Genomic DNA, 17357 nt, shown 5'->3' on the forward strand with positions numbered 1-17357 from the left:
TGTTTGGTCCTTGGTCTGTAAGATGACATCTCTTGGGTGATGGCGCGCGATCTCTATGGGAAGTTTCTCGATGGAGGAGGGGTAGGAGGAGGTTTTCGTGTGTGAGTCACGTGTGGTGAACTTTGAAAGTTTTGTAGTGTAAAATTTATTCTCTCTTATACATACGCTTCCTTTACTCTACAAAACCTATGCAAATAAGAAAAGCGTTAGTAATCTGTGTCAANGGTCAGATACTCTGTGAATGAGTCTGTACTGCAAGCTGAAGTCTATTAACAAGTTCTTGGGAGTGTCGGTCGTTCAATGGCAAGAGACCTAATCATTACACCCTTTGTACACAAACTCATACTCAAGTCATGAGCACATAATCTATGAGCTGTTGACTTGGAGTTTTCAAGACGTTTTTCTCTTCTATGTATTCATGGATAGAAGTAATAGTGAAAGTTAGTAAGTTGACATATAATGCCAAACAAAGCGTAGCTGACTGAGCCAGACCCATATCACAGCACACGAGTCCGGAACAATTAGAGCGTAAATTAGGTCGTGTACATTAGCACATGAAAGTTGTTGCGAGAGAGAAAAAGCAAATCTAATTGGATCTCTTCGTCATTCGAAACCTCACCGTCTGCTAATCAAATCAAATCATTCGCTACATCTTCCATCATTAATCAAGCCCACACGACAGGTAATAATGACGGAAAAAGAGGAAGCAGTGTTCCGTTCAGCGGACATGTCGCTTGTGCAGATCTTTGTACCCACCGAAGTAGCTAGAGAAACCATTTACAAAATCGGACAATTAGATATCATCCAATTCAGAGACTTGAACTCGAAAGTTAATGAGTTTCAAAGATCTTTTGTCAATGAATTGAGAAAATTGGACAATACTGAAAGACAGTACCGCTTGTTCAAGCAAGAATTGGACTATAGAGACATTCCTGTGAAGATGTATCCTTATGAGTTTGTTATACCACAACAGTCCGACATTGACGATTTAGTCGAAAGTGGGCAGTTGTTGGAGGATCGCGTTGTTCAATTGAGGGACTCTGTTGAATCATTAAACAAGAATCAAAACAATTTGAAACAGTTCAAGTTTACAATCTTGGCAGTGAATAAATTTTTCCATTACCAACTCGGTGGAGCTAGCGGTGGCTCCAATGCGATTGAAAGGACATTGCTCCCTGAGCTTGAGGAGCTGCGTTTATCTTCAACTTCGGCCTCGACTTCGCAATTCATCTCAGGAGTCATCAATCGTGACAAAGTGGGGATCTTGCAACAGATCTTGTGGAGAATCTTGAGAGGTAACTTGTACTACCATAGTGAAGAATTACAAGAAGAGATTTATGATGCCAAACACAATGCATATGTTGCAAAAAACACATTCATCATTTTCTCGTATGGGTCCCTTGTGCATGAGAGAATTGTAAAAGTTTGTGAGTCTTTGGACGCTCAAGTTTATGACGTGGATAAGAGTGAAGAAGCTAGATCCAAACAGTTGTCTGAAGTCAAGTTAAAATTAGAAGACTTGGCTGCTGTCTTATCTGAATCGGAGAATGCATTGACCTCGGAATTGATTGCCATCAGCCAAGATCTTGGAAAATGGTGGGAAATCATTGCAAGAGAAAAACAGGTTTACAAAACAATGAACCGTTGTGATTACGATGGGGCAAGAAAATTGTTACTTGGAGAAGGTTGGACTCCGACCGACTCTGTAGGTGAACTTACGCAGGTTGTCAAAGAGTTTGATCAAACACAATCGATCCCATCCATTGTCAATGTCTTGAGCACCAATAGAACGCCGCCCACGTATGTTCGTACAAACAAGTTTACTTATGCGTTCCAAGCCATTTGTGATGCGTATGGTACACCAAGGTACAAAGAGATCAATCCGGGCTTGCCCACAATCATTACATTCCCGTTCATGTTTGCAATCATGTTTGGTGATTTGGGTCATGGGTTTATCATGTTTTTAGCAGCAGCATTTTTAGTCTTGAATGAGAAAAAGTTGAGCGGAGTCAAGAAGGACGAAATTTTTGACATGGCGTACACTGGTCGTTACATTTTACTATTGATGGGATTTTTTTCCATGTACACGGGGTTCATTTACAACGATGTCTTTTCAAGATCAATGTCATTTTTCAAGAGTGGTTGGGAATGGCCAGAAAAGTTCAAGATTGGTGAAACTTTAATTGCCAAGGAAGTTGGAACCTATGTGTTTGGAATGGATCCAGCATGGCACGGAACGGAGAATGCATTATTATTTTCCAACTCGTACAAGATGAAGTTGTCAATCTTGATGGGTTACGCGCATATGACTTACTCCTACTTTTTCTCAGTCACAAACTATGTCTATTTTGATTCAGTTGTTGATATTGTTGGTAACTTTATCCCTGGATTATTGTTTATGCAAGGTATATTCGGGTACTTGTCCTTGGTTATTGTTTACAAATGGACAGTCAATTGGGCCGAGTCAAAGTACCAACCACCAGGTATCTTGAACATGTTGATATCTATGTTTTTGTCACCAGGAAATGTTGAGGAGCCATTTTACCCAGGACAAGCTACTATTCAAATTTGGTTGGTTGTCATTGCATTGATTTGTGTGCCTTGGTTACTTTTTGTCAAGCCATTATGGTTGAAGAGACAATTGGATAGAGAAGCCAAACAACATGCTCAGTATTCGTCATTGCCCAATGATGAAGAAGCAGGGGGGTCCAACGGCTCTACATACAATGGCGACAACGACAACGACAACGACAACGACAACGATGACGATGACGAAGGTGAGGAGCATGAAGAGCATTCATTTGGTGATATAATGATTCATCAAGTGATTCATACTATTGAGTTTTGTCTTAACTGTGTCTCACATACAGCCTCTTACTTGAGATTATGGGCGTTGTCGTTGGCTCACGCGCAGTTGTCTACTGTGTTGTGGTCCATGACCATTAGCAAAGCATTTGGTCCCACCGGAGTGTTTGGTGTAATTGCTGTGGTGTTTTTGTTTGCCATGTGGTTCACATTGACGGTTTGTATCTTGGTGGTCATGGAGGGAACCTCGGCTATGTTGCATTCCTTAAGGTTGCATTGGGTTGAGAGTATGTCCAAGTATTTCGAAGGTGGGGGTGTGCCATATGAGCCATTTGGATTCAAAGGTTTATTAGATAGTGTGTTCTAATTACTGCAAAAGGCAATCAAGTCGCGAGAGTCTTGCCTAGTGCTGTAAGCAATGTATACAAATCGACAAAAGTATTAGTCATTTCAAAACTTGATCTGTAGTCGAATAGCCGGTAATATTATAAAAGATCTGGCTCCGGATAGGAAAAGATCGAGAGAGTGCGGTGGAACCGAGGGTATAAAAAAACTGTGGAATTTTTGGGATCCAGACCGCAGTATACTTGGTATACATTAAGTGTGTGTAATCGCACAAATGGTAGCAAATTCATTGTTACACAAAGACCATACAGCCACAGTGATTAGTACCTAGATTTTGAGGCTGTACCACGTGTTGAGACAATAGCCTTGTGCAAAGAACCATAATACCAACGCTATTCCTCAAGACTATTAAACTATTCAGAATTGCCTCCTTACGTCTCCCCGTTCCAAGCGCTGGTTAGAATGCTTGCCCGATAGATTCAGGTGCAAGCATGGCGTGCATACATGTTATCCGTGGCAAAATTGGCGAGTAACATTCCTTGCAAAAATTACGCCACATTCCAAGTAGTTGTCATTGCTGTAGTAGTAGTAGTAGTAGTAGTAGTTGTTGTTGTTGTTGAGCGATGTAGCGTTTTGTGGGCACTGCAATTTCTTGAACACCAATGAATTCAACAAGAGACAGTAGAGGTTACTTCACGAATTAGGAAATGGATTGGCCGAAAAAGGGAACAAACCAAACCCCAGTATGTTGCAATTGTGAACAAAAAGGTAAACAGAATGGTGACTGTTTTCAAATGTCTAAAAACAAAACCTCCTATTGTTTCAACACTATACTGTTAAAGGAAGCAAACCCACGCACTGTCTTTTAATTAATGGTTTTGAGTATTACCCAAAAATGTGGTGTCTGCCGATCCCTGGCTCTATACACTCTTTCAGTACGTCTATGGTATAGTCAACATTTGCCTTTGGATTTTTGTGATCAATGCAGATGAATCTTTAACAAGGGAGGGAGGAATCTCATTTCTCCAGACTCAACATTGGTAGACGAGATAGATGTTGTCTATTTTCAACTTTCAATCTTTGTGGCACGGAGTTATTTTTAGCTGTTGCTTTTTTTTTTCTTTTCTGTGGCTGTTCCAAGGTTAAGCGACAAGCAACAACTAAGGGTACGTAGTTGAATTTTTTTTTAGACTTATGCTTTCTCAAAAGGAAAGTCTTCTAGAGTGTCGTATCCTCAAAAAGTCTCGACTGAGATGCAAGTGACACTACAAAAAGTCCTCATTGGTGCTCCTTCAACGGAAATGGAAGAAAACGTACTTCACATCTTTTGAGATTGATGAGCCACAGATCTGTTGCCACTTTGTGTCACCTATCACAAATGGGTAGGCGCACGCCTTTGACGTGCATATTGTTTATATTCATTCACTTGCACAGCAATACACTTTAGTGTGGCGCTTGCAGCATTTATGCTGAATAGATCTCTGGCAATTGCAAATACCACAGCCAGTTGCAATTTCAGGTTAATATATATATTTATGTTCTTGGTATATAAATACTGCCTCAAATTTCTCTATCTAATTTTTGCATTCACTTTCTGTCTCTTTTACCTATTCCACAAACTCAACACTTACATTCGCTTAGACAACTTACTTTACTTTCACAATGCAATTTACCAAACTCGCTGCTTTGACCGCTATCGCAGGTACAGCCGTTGCTGACTACTCCAACTCAACTTCTCCAACTTCATCTGGCACTGGTATTAAAACCACTGTCATTACAATCACTTCAGGAAACGGTACTTCAATCACCGAAATTCCAATTACTACTGGTATCACCACCGTCACTGATTTGTACACCACTTACACCACTTTCTGTCCATTGTCAACTACAGCAGCACCTGCCCCAGGTGGACAATCTACTGGTAAAGGTCCAGGCGCACAACCAACCGGTGGTGCAGCTCCAGGTGGCCAAGCTCCATCCGGAAAACCAACCGGCAGTGCAGCCCCAGGTGGCCAAGCTCCAGGCGGTCAACCCTCTGGTGCCTCTCCATCAGGAAAGCCATCTCAAGGATCTCAAACCACTCAAAACACGGTTGCTGCTCAATCATCATCAGCTCCAGCTCAAGGTTCACAAGCACCATCTGTCTCAGCTGTTTCTCAAGGTGCTGGTGCCGCCAACACTGTCCCATTCGTTGCAGGTGTCTTGGCTATGGCTGCTGCTTTGATCTAAGTCTACTTACCTTTCAGTTAGTTTGTTGACATAATGACGTTGTTGTCACTTCTACATTTCAACCACCGCGTTCAACTTTTTCTTTTTTTTTTTATTTTCATTCTATTATTTAATTTCGGTGTGATTGGATAGTTCCAGCCAATTCAGAGAAAGCTGGACCAGAGTACAAACAAGTTTTATGTTTTTTGTATTCATTTTGTTAGATTCGTCTACGTCGTTATCTGTAATGTTCTGGCGAATTTTGATATTAATCTTTCTGTATAACTTTCTAGACTTAATTTAAGAAATTGATTTACAATTAAAATTTTGGGGTAGCAATTGTTGCAGCCAAAGGTATGTAAGTGTGTTTAGTGAATAGTTCTTCAAAACTCCATGGTATCAGACTTATCAGATAATGCATTGGTGGGTGCAAATTTGCGTACAATAGAGTATCTTTGGATTTCTAACTTTGAATATTTTCTTGCCGTCTATTATTTTTGTGTGTGCAATCTTGTGTAACATAACATAACAAAACGCGACTAAAAAAAATTAAATCTTAAATTCGCCACAATCATCTACATCTCCCACACACAATTGCATTTTCATAAAGTCCAAGACCTCCTCCATCACCCTCATTCAATATCTCTATGCAACGGGTGCTTTTAAGCTGGCTTTTTGTTCCAGTTTCAATGTGGCTATTGCCAAACTAGCCATCGTATGTCAAAATCAAATTTTGGCACACTGATGTAATGAGTATAACCTTTCATCGTTGCCAGCATAGTTGGGCTTTGCTGAAGTTTACCGAAAGAGATTGAACAATCCTCTACACAGTTCCATGTTGTACGGCCCATGTCCTATTATAAACACTAATAGACTTTTGAACAAGCACTAAACATTTGGTTCTCCGTGCCCAACTCCAAAACTCCATACTCTCGTCTTTACCTCTGGTGCTCAAGTCTCCGCTCGTACGTGGTTTTACTTGGCAAATATCACCCCTCTCACGTCCATCAAATATGTTTCCCCTGACACCACCAGACGTTTGACGAAAAGCAACAACAAAGACTAGAAATAGAGTTTGCTCTATTCACTATGCACTTGTCTCCTTTCATCGACTTACAAGGAAAATTAAATGATCTCAGTTGTTGGGCACTACTAATAAAGTATAAACTTTTATTCTAGAGAGATTCAGGGGGGCTTCACTAGCCACCAATTTCTTATTGGCATTTGGCACTGCTATTTGCGGTCTACTTCCCTTGGAACAAAAAGTTGTCAAATGTACAACTTTTATCTTGAAGTCACAGCAAACTTGTCTGACGTGTTAATTCAACTTTTGGCTGTTTTCAATGTACCTCTTTCTACAATGGAATGTTGCGTTGTGGTGGTCAGAGTTGGAAAGAGATTCTGAGTCAGAATGCTTTCGCAGCGAGTAGAGCAAACGTACTGTAACGAATTAGGAAATCGAATAAACGAAAGAGGAAACTCCATAGTGAGATGTGTTTACTTTCGCTTTTCTTTTCTTTTGCTTATTGTGAAGAACAATTGGTAAAGTACGGAGAACAAAGGTGGACTGCTTATTCTGTTGACTGGTCTATAGGTTGGAGCCTGGATGAATCCAAAGTTCAAGGTGAATTCGAATTTTGGAAATTTGAGTACACAAAATTGACTCTACCTACATAGCCTCCCTTTCGTTGTCAAGATATCACATAAACACAAAAAAAAAAAAGAAATCCTTCACGGCAAAGAAGAGAGAAAGGGGTGGCGGTGTGGGGGTTGGGTGTGTGCTTTTGTTTAACTCCGCAAAAAACCTGTTGAGATTTAGTGCAACGCACAACTACCAAAGCCCTCCGTTGATCTAATAGTCTTGCAAAACTGGTTCACCAAAACCAAAGCAATGACACCGTCTTGAGCCATTTAGAACGGACCCGACGAAAATTGATGAAAGTAGCTACTGTGTAAAGACAAGGATAAGCTCTGAAATGATCTTCCCCTTTCCTCTCCCAAATGTTTAAGAAGAAATAAACAACTTTAGAAATTCGTCTCACTCAAACACTATCCCTATCTTTCGGTCCCTTCCCCCTCCCCCTGTCATTTCCTTTTTTTGATTTTTTATTTCTTTTCTTTTTTTTTTCTCTTGCTTTGCGCGTATAATTATGTTTGTGTCACAATTGTGCTCTATTAGTTATATTTCTGTTTTTGTTTTTGCTCTTTTGTTTACAAATTCCTAGTAGTGTACCCTGTACCAAAATGAAAAATCTCAATTTCCATTATCACTTTACGTTTCCATAGAGAATTCCACAATGAAAAAGGAAAAATAGCAACCCAACCTCTGCTATTATGCAACTCTGCTCGTAAAGGGAACACAGAAACTTTTACCATCGCAGCAATGCTGAAAACAATACAATTGAAAGTAAGGGCAATTGAGTCTGCACAGCAGGAGTCGGGCATAGAGCCTCCGATCTCCGCTTTCCTAGAATAGTGGGTCTTTGACAATGGGATAGAATGGGTCATACAGCGAATCCAACTGACATGAGACTGCACATAGATTGGGAAAGTGGTAAATTTGCGCCAATTACACTACCAAATGACCATTTGCTCTTCTTGTAGTCTGAATGTACGTTACACACGACAACAACTTCCCCAAATTCGATACGCAGAAGTTACGGGTTTATTGCGAGTACTTGCATGTAAACGGCATAGTCTCAGTCTCAGTTTGCATGAAATAAGCCGACAGCCAGGTATTGGTAACAGTCACTTTACTGCCATTGGTCAGCTCAAAGGTTGCAGAATGATCAAGGCACGACAACACCTGTATATTGTCTGAGAAATTGTAGATGTCTCTTATTGCAGCAGCTCTATTGCAGCTGTATTGTTCTCTTTGTTTATATGTTTATTTTGCTTGCTTGTTTGTTTTATTTATTTATTTACATTTTGTCTTGTGTAAACAGATGCAATCAAGTGTAGCTTTTACTAGTTTTAGGTGAAATTGCAGCCGTCGAAGCTTATTTTCTAGGCAATTGAAGGGATTGTTTGTTTGTGTATTTGTTTGTGTACATGATTGCTAATAATAGACTTCCTCTACTTGTATTTACCTTCATCTGTTATTTGTAGCTACAATAGAGCATGCATGCACGTGTGCAAGTCCCTTATTGTCCGTACTTTGATACAATAGCAGCAAAGATTTTGCTCTTTGGTTTACAATTTTCTTACCGATGTAGGTGGCGGTGTAGGTGTTCAGTTTGAGTAGACTATAACAGGCAGCAAATGTAAACATTCTAGTGACACAAATTCTGGAAACTCACCGATGATCAGTAGAGCAAGAGTAACTGACAAACAGCAGCCTGCGTTATTGTGAACTTTTGAATAACCATTAAGAAAATAAAAAAGAAAGAAAAGAAAAAATAAAAAAACATCCAAAGGTCCCAACTTCCACAAAATCTTGAGATTTAGTCAGAATCTAAGAATTAAAAGTTTTTTTAACTCCTCTTGCGTATTTTTCTTAACCTTTTGGGTTAAATTAAATGAATGCAAAATCTATGCAGAAAAGAAAAGAAAAGAAAAGAATTGCAGTAATATACCGTACCTAAAAGCAAAAAAAGATTTTGAAAACTCTGAATTTCACCTGCGTTTGAGATCTCGACAAAGAATATAAATACTCCCTACAACTGCCCAATTCTGTTACTTTACCTCTGCTTGTTTTCCTTTTCTTGTTTCTTCACCAGATTCACTTTACATTCGCTTAGACATACACTTTTCTTTTATCTACAATGCAATACTCCAAACTCGCTGTCTTGTCCGCTGCCGCCGGAACTGCTTTGGCTGGTTACCAAAACTCAACTGCACCAGTCTCCACCAACACTGAAGTTGAAACCACTGTCGTTACTATCACTTCATGTAAGGAAGATAAATGTACTCAAGTTCCAGTCACCACTGGTGTCACCACTGTCACCGATGTTGAAACTACCTACACCACCTTCTGTCCATTGCCAACCACTGAAGCTACAGTTCCAGCTGAAACTGAAACTGAAGTAGAAACTACTGTTGTCACCATCACTTCATGTGAAGAAAACAAATGTACTGAAGTTCCAGTCACCACTGGTGTCACCACAATTACCAATGTTGAAACTACCTACACCACCTTCTGCCCATTGCCATCATCTTCTGCACCAGCACCAGCTCCTGCACCTTCTTCTGCACCAGCACCAGCTCCTGCTCCTGCTCCAGGACAATCTTCTGCTCCAGCTCCAGCTCCAGCTCCAGAGTCCTCTGCTCCAGCTCCAGCTCCAGCTCCAGAGTCCTCTGCTCCAGCTCCAGCTCCAGCTCCAGAGTCCTCTGCTCCAGCTCCAGCTCCAGCTCCAGCACAATCTTCTGCTCCAGCACCAGCTCCAGCACAATCTTCTGCTCCAAACACCGTTGCTGCTGAATCATCTGCCGCTCCAGCTCCAGCTCCAGCTTCTGAACAACCAACCACCCAAAGTACTGTTGCTGCTGAATCATCCTCAGCTCCAGCTCAAGGTTCACAAGCACCATCCGTCTCAGCAGTTTCCGAAGCTGCTGGTGCCGCCAAGTCAGTTTCATTTGTTGCCGGTGTCTTGGCCATGGCTGCAGCTTTGATCTAATCGGGCTAAGCTTGTTGAATTTGTCTAGTGGACATTACAAGTTTTCTTTTTCTACAATTTATCTGCATCGATCAATTTTCCACAAGCATCAACTTTTCTTGTTGATCATTATTATTAACAGCATTTCGGTATTAATGGACATTTTCTGGAATTTTAATTTTATTTTATTTTTTTTTTTTTTTTCATGGTTGGATTCTACCACGATGTTGCCGTGGTGTATCCTCAATTTACATCTGTAAGTAGCACTTTTGTATAAGTTTTCTGTTCTATTAATTTCAGAATACAAAATGGTTTTCGGTTTTTCAAAGTGGGAAAGAGAAAGAATGTAGTATATTTTCATAAACTCTTATGTTTTTATTGTAGTGGATGTAAATTTGCAAAGATTTCACTCATACTTGCTTTTGTGTTACTGTATCAGCCTGATGACTATAAAAGTTTAACTTTGCAATATAAGCTATGATGGCAAACCTTCTGTTGATATGCCTTCGCTTGTAAGGTAAGATCTTAGCAACTACTGCTTTACTCTACTCTCCATTACAACAAGTTTTGGAAATCTCGGCGTTCATCATATTTCTTTTACATTACATTGCCATGAAACTAATGTTTATTGTTTTTGGTTTATTTTTATACCAAAAATGGAACATAGAACCTCAAGACCAGTGAGTCAATGTGGTTCATAATACAAGTGTTTTCAGGTCTAGATGCTTGCATTCGCTTCCCAGAAGGACACAGGGCTCAACTTGCCAAGATTCTTTGCTTCTCCAAATATGGAACGTTTTTGCAAGCAATTTTCTTTTTTCTCCGCGTTTCGCCAAAATTTAGAATTTGTAAACAAATAAATAAATAAACAAGTAAACAAAGTAAACAAAGTAAACAAAGTAAACAAGTAAATAAGTAAATAAGCTAAACTTGTCCTATTTTTATAAGGCCCAGTAAACAGATGGCCCCCATGCATACATTGAAGATACATATACGGAGTTTAGTTGCAAACGAGAAATACGTTTGAGGAGATGTATTGTTGCTAGTGTCGTGGTCATTCGCTAAAACTCCCTGTTCAAATGACCCGCGTGCTGTGGCCGTCTTTCGGAGCTATGAAAGGCGTATCACTCTTTTTGGTTTTGTGGTTGTGCTTTGCCTCAGGGTTCAAAGTACGGTAAAGATGGGTGCAAATACTGGCAAAATAACCGGTGGTCATTCCCTTTCAGGATCATTATAAATACTGGTCAATTCGCCGCCAAATTTACAATGGAGGTGCCGGTTTGCTACACCACTCAGTTGACCAGTAATGAAGTTATCAAAGATAGTTGCACTCTCAACCTTGGTTGCTACCGGTTATGGATTTGGTTTCAATCGTCGCGACACAACGTCTGATGTGTCGTCATTACCCACTGGTTTGACTTATGGTACTGCAAGCGGTTCTGTGCCACCTGTTTCCTTGCCATCTCCGATCTCGAGTGATGCAATTCCATCGGATTCACTTCCATCATCTATTCCCGGTTCTATTCCACCAGTATCCTTGCCATCGCCAATCTCAAGCTCCTATCCACCAGGCTATTTCCCATTAGCACTCTCTGATTCCATTCCACCAGTTTCCTTACCTTCACCTATCTCAAGTGATTCCATTCCACCAGTTTCCTTACCTTCACCTATTTCAAGTGATTCTGTACCACCAGTTTCTTTACCTTCACCTATTTCAAGTGATTCTGTACCACCAGTTTCCTTACCTTCTCCTATTTCAAGTGATCTGGTCTCATCTGTACTTTTGCCAACTACAACTTCTGGTGACACCAGTCCACCAGTCTCATCGCCTTCGCCTGTTACGGTATCGCTGAGCACAACACCTACTGTATCACTTCCAACGGTATCATTTAGTGACTCAGTTGAGTCGTCAAGTACAACATCTGAGAGTGACAGTTATTCATCCTCATCAAGCTCAGACGCGTATTCATCCTCACTGGATGAGATCACAACCACCATTACAACTACTGAGATCACAACCACCACCTGCCATAATGATGACTGCCACACCGTCACCATTACTACTGGCGTCACAACCATCACCGAGACTGGTACCACGTACACCACGTGGTGTCCGATTGAAACTGAGACAATAACAGTCCCGTCCACTACAATCGAAACTACTTGTATCACAATCACTGAATGTGACCACCACGGCTGTTCAACCAAACCAGTCACGACTGGAGTGACAACAATAACAGAGATTGAAACAACTTATACCACGTGGTGCCCCATCCCCACAGAAACCGTCACAATTCCAGAGACAACCATTGTAACAATCACTGAATGCAAGTATGATTATTGTACCACAAAGCCTGTTACTACTGGGGTCACGACTATTACCGATGTTGAAACAACTTATGTGACTTGGTGCCCATTGCCAACTGAAACTGTAACTGTGCCAGAAACAACAGTTGTTACAATCACAAAATGTGAAAATGATGTTTGTACAACGGCCCCAGTAACTACTGGTGTAACTACAATTACTGAAGTTGAAACAACCTACACCACTTGGTGCCCATTGCCTATTGAGACGGTTACAGTTCCAACTACAACTATAATCACTATGACCTGGTGTGAGTATGGTGAATGTACCACAGCCAAAGTCACCACGGGTGTAACTACAATTGCCGATCATTGGACAACGTACACCACCTGGTGTCCAATCACGACCTCAACAACCTCTTTGCAACCACCACCACCACCACCAATTTCTTCATCTGCACCTCCACCACCACCACCCCCGGCACCGTATGAAACTACTGAGACGGAAATCATAGCTACTACAATCACCATCACTTCTTGTACTGATTACCATTGTGTTCCCGTTGTAATCACCACTGGTGTGACAACTCACACCGAGTATGATACTACGTACACAACATATTGTCCCTTACCAGACGAGACTACATACACCTATCACTCGTCAGATAACACCACAGTTCCACTCCCCTCAGACGAAACTACAGTCACTATTGATCCAACAGAGGAATCTACAATCTCAATATCAACCGTTGATCCATCGTCTGGTTCAGAAACTTTCTCCACGTTCCTTTCGGATGGAGACTCAACGGACTCATCTGTTGTCAGTGGAATTTCAAAGGGAATCACATCAAGTCTGGACACGTTTAGCGATACAACTACGTGGGACACGTTTGAGACACCATCCAGTGAATCTGGCATCTTTACAATCTTGCCAATCTCTGAATCCAGTGGTATTGTAGCTAGGGAGGTGGACAAGGACGTTTCAGCGATATCAAATTCCGGGTCTTATAACAAGTTGTCAGTGTTTGTGGGAATTTTGGCCATATGTTTCTTGATGATTTGAGCCTTTTGCTTGAACGATTGAAATCAAATTGCGTTTCATTTTGTCACTCATTTTTGCTATTCAGTTCGATTTATGATGAGTGTGGCATCAGGGGATTAACAATTGGGCGATACTTACAAGGTAGTAAGCTCATGCGTTGTTGATTATCATTGTTGCCGTTCTTTAATTGCGATACATTTCGGTTTATACATATATATCTTTGGGAATACATGTTTTCGGTAGTGAATTCATCGTAGAATGAACATTTACACAAATCATTACAAAATTCTACCCTGTCTAATATTACAAATATAGGTCGTCATTTATATCATAAACTTTCACCTCTTCTCTGTCTTGGCCAGTCGCCGAAACATCTTCATTGCTCGTATCCAAACCACTCACTTTATCATCAACATTGAACTCGTCAACTAGCAACTTGAATCGATCTTGCAAACGCACCGCATTGACATCACTTACTCCGTATACTTTGATATTGGCAATTTTCACATCATGGGAAAATTTAAAGTAGATGTCCTTACCAGCAATTTGTTGATTCACGAACTGGATTGGCATCTTTATATGGTTGATTCCCTGCCGTATTTGACTTGTTTTGATAAATTTGAACTTACATGCATTCACATTGTGGTCTGCCAAATCTTCAACTTTGGGGAACTTCAATATGTCAAAACCCGCTTTAGTATGCGGTTTGAACCCAATTGATACACGCACTGGACTTGGTGCATCGTCGTTCTCTAGTTGGATTAGAATGTCAGTAGGTATAATAGCTGCACTCAATCGTACACCTAGCTCATCACCACCTTGCCAAGCAGTGTCATCATCTAAAAGAGCATGAACTGCATTGTTTCCATCTTGCAAATCCTTGGCAAAGATAATCCATCCGTACCACATTTTTTGAAACAAATTGTGCTTGTCCAAATTTGATGTCAAGAATCCGAGTATTCGTGAACCGCGGTTGTAGTCGGCGTAGTTGACAAGCTTTGATCCTTTTGACACAAATTCAAGCATAGAGTTGATCCAAACTTTGTTGCGAGAGAAGGAACTCTTAAATGGATCCGTGGTTATGGTATCATTAACAATGTTTAAACCATCAAGTATTTTATCCACGTTCTCCCCTACCCGAAGAGTGATTTCGTCGATTGAGTTTGAAATGGCTTGGTCAACATACTCCTTCAATTCATCCACATTTTCTAGCCTTTTATCTGGTTGGAGCTCCTTTAGTTTCTCCTCGATAAAAGACTTACCGTAGGAGTCAAGAAACAGGTTCAAAAATTGATGAAAATGGGGAGACACTTGTACTTGGCCGTGTTTCATATAAATCAACTTCTCAGTATCACCTTCTGCCGCAGGCTTCTGTTTCAAATTTTGAAATTTCGAGTTTATTTGATCCAATTGGGATTCTGTATACCGCTGAAGCTCCCGCAATGATTTGTCAAAACTCTCGATTCTCGTATTTACACTTCCAAGGTCAACTTTCGGATTGTGGGTTGATTGAGATTTGGTATTCCACATCAAGAACAACGTCACCAAAAGAACCATCAAATAGGCTATAACAAACCACACAAGGAACAGCTTCCCGCTTACTTTTCCTTTACTATGCGTCACTATGCTGTTCTTATCTGCGGTGTCGTTGTCCTCTCTCTCATCGTGGTCAGTGGTCTTCTTCAACCTTGGTGATTCAATTTGTGGAATGTATTGAGGCTCCTCCGAAAGTCTTCTCTTGTAGTCCAAGTACTCACAATCCTCACTGTCTTCATCATTAGAAAATTCATTATATGTGTCTTCATCACTCAATACATAATCGTCGTCTTCATCTTCATTGTAATCATTCTCGTACTGGTTGTTAATGAACTTCAAGTATGATTCATTCAATTCCTCTTCATTTACAAAGTCTTCTTGCTTGCCGTTCAAAGTCATTGATATCTCTGTTTCTACATCATACTTGGCAGCTCCACTGCGACGATTCAGCTGATTGACCGGTTCACTCATACGGGTATTTCGATGCTCATTGAATTCCGGCTCCTTTATTGGTGATCGTATAGGATTCGACTTTCCAATCATCTGCTTCAAATGAATAGAGTGTTCATCATCTGCGTCGTTGATGAATCTCGGCAACTTGGTAAACGCAGATGTCATTTGGTTTTAGGGGATCCAATGATGAAGATAGAATAAATGAGCTAGAATGGAAAATGGAGATTTTGCGCTTTCAAAGAGAAAAATCACGACAATCAGAGACGCGTGCATAGTCCATCACGTGAAGGATTGAAAGCTAAGAAATAAAAAAAATAAAATAAAATAAAATAAAATAAAAATGGTACCCAATCCCATACTGTGCAGCAAGTTTCAAATGGCATTAATGTAGTTTATTTGAACCATTGAGTAGTCTGTACCAGTTTATTCCTGTATATGAGCTGTTCAGAAAATGCCTGTGACGTTTTGATGCTTGTAGCTCTATCATGAGGTCCTAAACAGTCATCAAATTCCCCGAAACGGACTTTTCCCCACAGTAGAAATTCAATTTTCAATCAAGGAAACCCTAAAGAAACCTCACATGGACGTGGCCACTTTGATACTTCGCTCACATAAATATCTTCTGGCTTGATCTTCAAAGCGTTTACTATTACAACAGCTACAGCCATGACTACATTGATCAGCTTGCCGGCCGAAGTGTTACAAGATCTTTTCCAAAACATTAACCAGCACCAAGCATTGGCGCTTGCGCCCTTGCATTCATATTTAAATTCATTAACAAAGGCAAAGCTATATCACAGAATTTTGGTATACAAGTCCTCTCAGTTGGGAGCTAGTTTCGAGGGACCAACAGGAAGAATGGTTGATGAATTTCGGTATCATAAAACTATCAACAATCTTAAAAGCAATTCCTACACCATCATATCAATCAACACACTTGAAAAATACATGACGAGAATGGAAAAAGATCAAGTTATTACCCGATTTGAAATTATGGAATGCAATTTTATGATATTGGATTGCATTCTTAGATACTTCACTTCTATCAAAACTTTGGAGGTCATTCTGCAAGATTCTGCGTATTCTAGACATAGTTTCCACGAATGCCTTCGTATATACCTGAATTCCGTAAGGCCAAAAACTTGTTATTTGCCCCATAAGGATCCATATAGGTATGGATTTTTGAATGAGGATTATGTTACGAAGCTCAAAATTTTGGATTTTCAGTTGCAGGAAGCATTTGAGTTTGTTGAGCAATTACACGGAGTCAAAGAGTTAGTTCTCGATTTCTACCATCGGAGGTCTGAAATTGCTTACTTTGACTTTCGGTCATCGTTAATGCTTCAAAAACTACACTTGGCGGAACTTCCACAAAAGTCTGTCTCTTATTTCAGCGATGCTTTCTGCGTTAAGAAATTACTGGAGTTGACGATCCTGGGCGAACTATTTCCAACTCAGATATTCAAAAACCGCGATTTCAGCGCCGAGACTCCAAACCTAATTCAGCTTTCTATTCTATTTAAAGACGAGTATGCCTTGTTAGCGCTCCAGGACATGCAAAAGCTTCGACACTACTCCTTGAAGGCTCTTGTTGTTTCTACCTACGAATGTGGCCAAAATTTTGCCAACGCAGTGTGTGAATTGCGTGCTCTGTTTCCTCTAGCAAGCATCAATTGGTGGCACAACTCGGAAAAGTTCTTGTTGGATCATTCATGCGATGTTCTTGCGGCATTCAGCCCACTGCTAGCTACCAACATTGTGGGATGCCATATACGCCAAAGGTTCTCAAGCACTTTATCACGAGATGTTATTATCCATTTAGATTGTGGAAAAAAAATGATAATGAAGTTGAAACACTACTATTCGGACTTCGAATTGAGTCAAATTCACAAAGGTACGGAACTGCGTGAGTATCATATTTTGAGTGACAACATAAACGGTAAATACTGTTGAAGTATGGTAATTCAAGGAATCTTTTCAATAAAGTTTCTTGTAAATTACACAGGACCTTGCCAAGGAAAAATTACTAATCGCAATCTAAATTAAGGTTTGCAATTTATTTAATATAA

The 17357-nt window shown here is 40.3% G+C and overlaps 6 protein-coding genes across 6 annotated transcripts; 5 read left to right on the forward strand and 1 right to left on the reverse strand. All coding sequences in view use genetic code 12, as the record gives it.

Annotated features, from left to right (window-relative positions):
- Positions 1-688: 688 nt before the first annotated feature.
- VPH1 (H(+)-transporting V0 sector ATPase subunit a) lies at positions 689-3172 on the forward strand (the record flags this gene model as incomplete). The annotated part of the gene is made up of 1 exon (XM_051752160.1): positions 689-3172. The coding sequence occupies one exon, from the start codon at positions 689-691 to the stop codon at positions 3170-3172; it is 2484 nt and encodes an 827-aa protein (XP_051611202.1).
- Positions 3173-4812: 1640 nt separating this feature from the next.
- Positions 4813-5379, forward strand: KGF57_000282 (PGA62; the record flags this gene model as incomplete). Its single annotated transcript, XM_051752171.1, has 1 exon — positions 4813-5379. One exon carries the CDS (start codon positions 4813-4815, stop codon positions 5377-5379), a length of 567 nt encoding a protein of 188 aa, XP_051611203.1.
- A 3743-nt stretch (positions 5380-9122) lies between these two features.
- On the forward strand, positions 9123-9974 carry KGF57_000283 (uncharacterized protein; the record flags this gene model as incomplete). Its single annotated transcript, XM_051752182.1, has 1 exon — positions 9123-9974. One exon carries the CDS (start codon positions 9123-9125, stop codon positions 9972-9974), a length of 852 nt encoding a protein of 283 aa, XP_051611204.1.
- Positions 9975-11259: 1285 nt separating this feature from the next.
- On the forward strand, positions 11260-13320 carry KGF57_000284 (MS4A18; the record flags this gene model as incomplete). The annotated part of the gene is made up of 1 exon (XM_051752193.1): positions 11260-13320. The coding sequence occupies one exon, from the start codon at positions 11260-11262 to the stop codon at positions 13318-13320; it is 2061 nt and encodes a 686-aa protein (XP_051611205.1).
- A 282-nt stretch (positions 13321-13602) lies between these two features.
- Positions 13603-15453, reverse strand: KGF57_000285 (uncharacterized protein; the record flags this gene model as incomplete). The annotated part of the gene is made up of 1 exon (XM_051752204.1): positions 13603-15453. One exon carries the CDS (start codon positions 15451-15453, stop codon positions 13603-13605), a length of 1851 nt encoding a protein of 616 aa, XP_051611206.1.
- Positions 15454-15954: 501 nt separating this feature from the next.
- Positions 15955-17241, forward strand: KGF57_000286 (uncharacterized protein; the record flags this gene model as incomplete). The annotated part of the gene is made up of 1 exon (XM_051752215.1): positions 15955-17241. The coding sequence occupies one exon, from the start codon at positions 15955-15957 to the stop codon at positions 17239-17241; it is 1287 nt and encodes a 428-aa protein (XP_051611207.1).
- Between the last annotated feature and the right edge of the window lie 116 nt (positions 17242-17357).

The sequence above is a fragment of the Candida theae genome (assembly GCF_024610275.1).
Source record: "Candida theae strain CBS 12239 chromosome Unknown scaffold98, whole genome shotgun sequence".
Classification (NCBI taxonomy): Eukaryota; Fungi; Ascomycota; class Pichiomycetes; order Serinales; family Debaryomycetaceae; genus Lodderomyces; species Lodderomyces theae.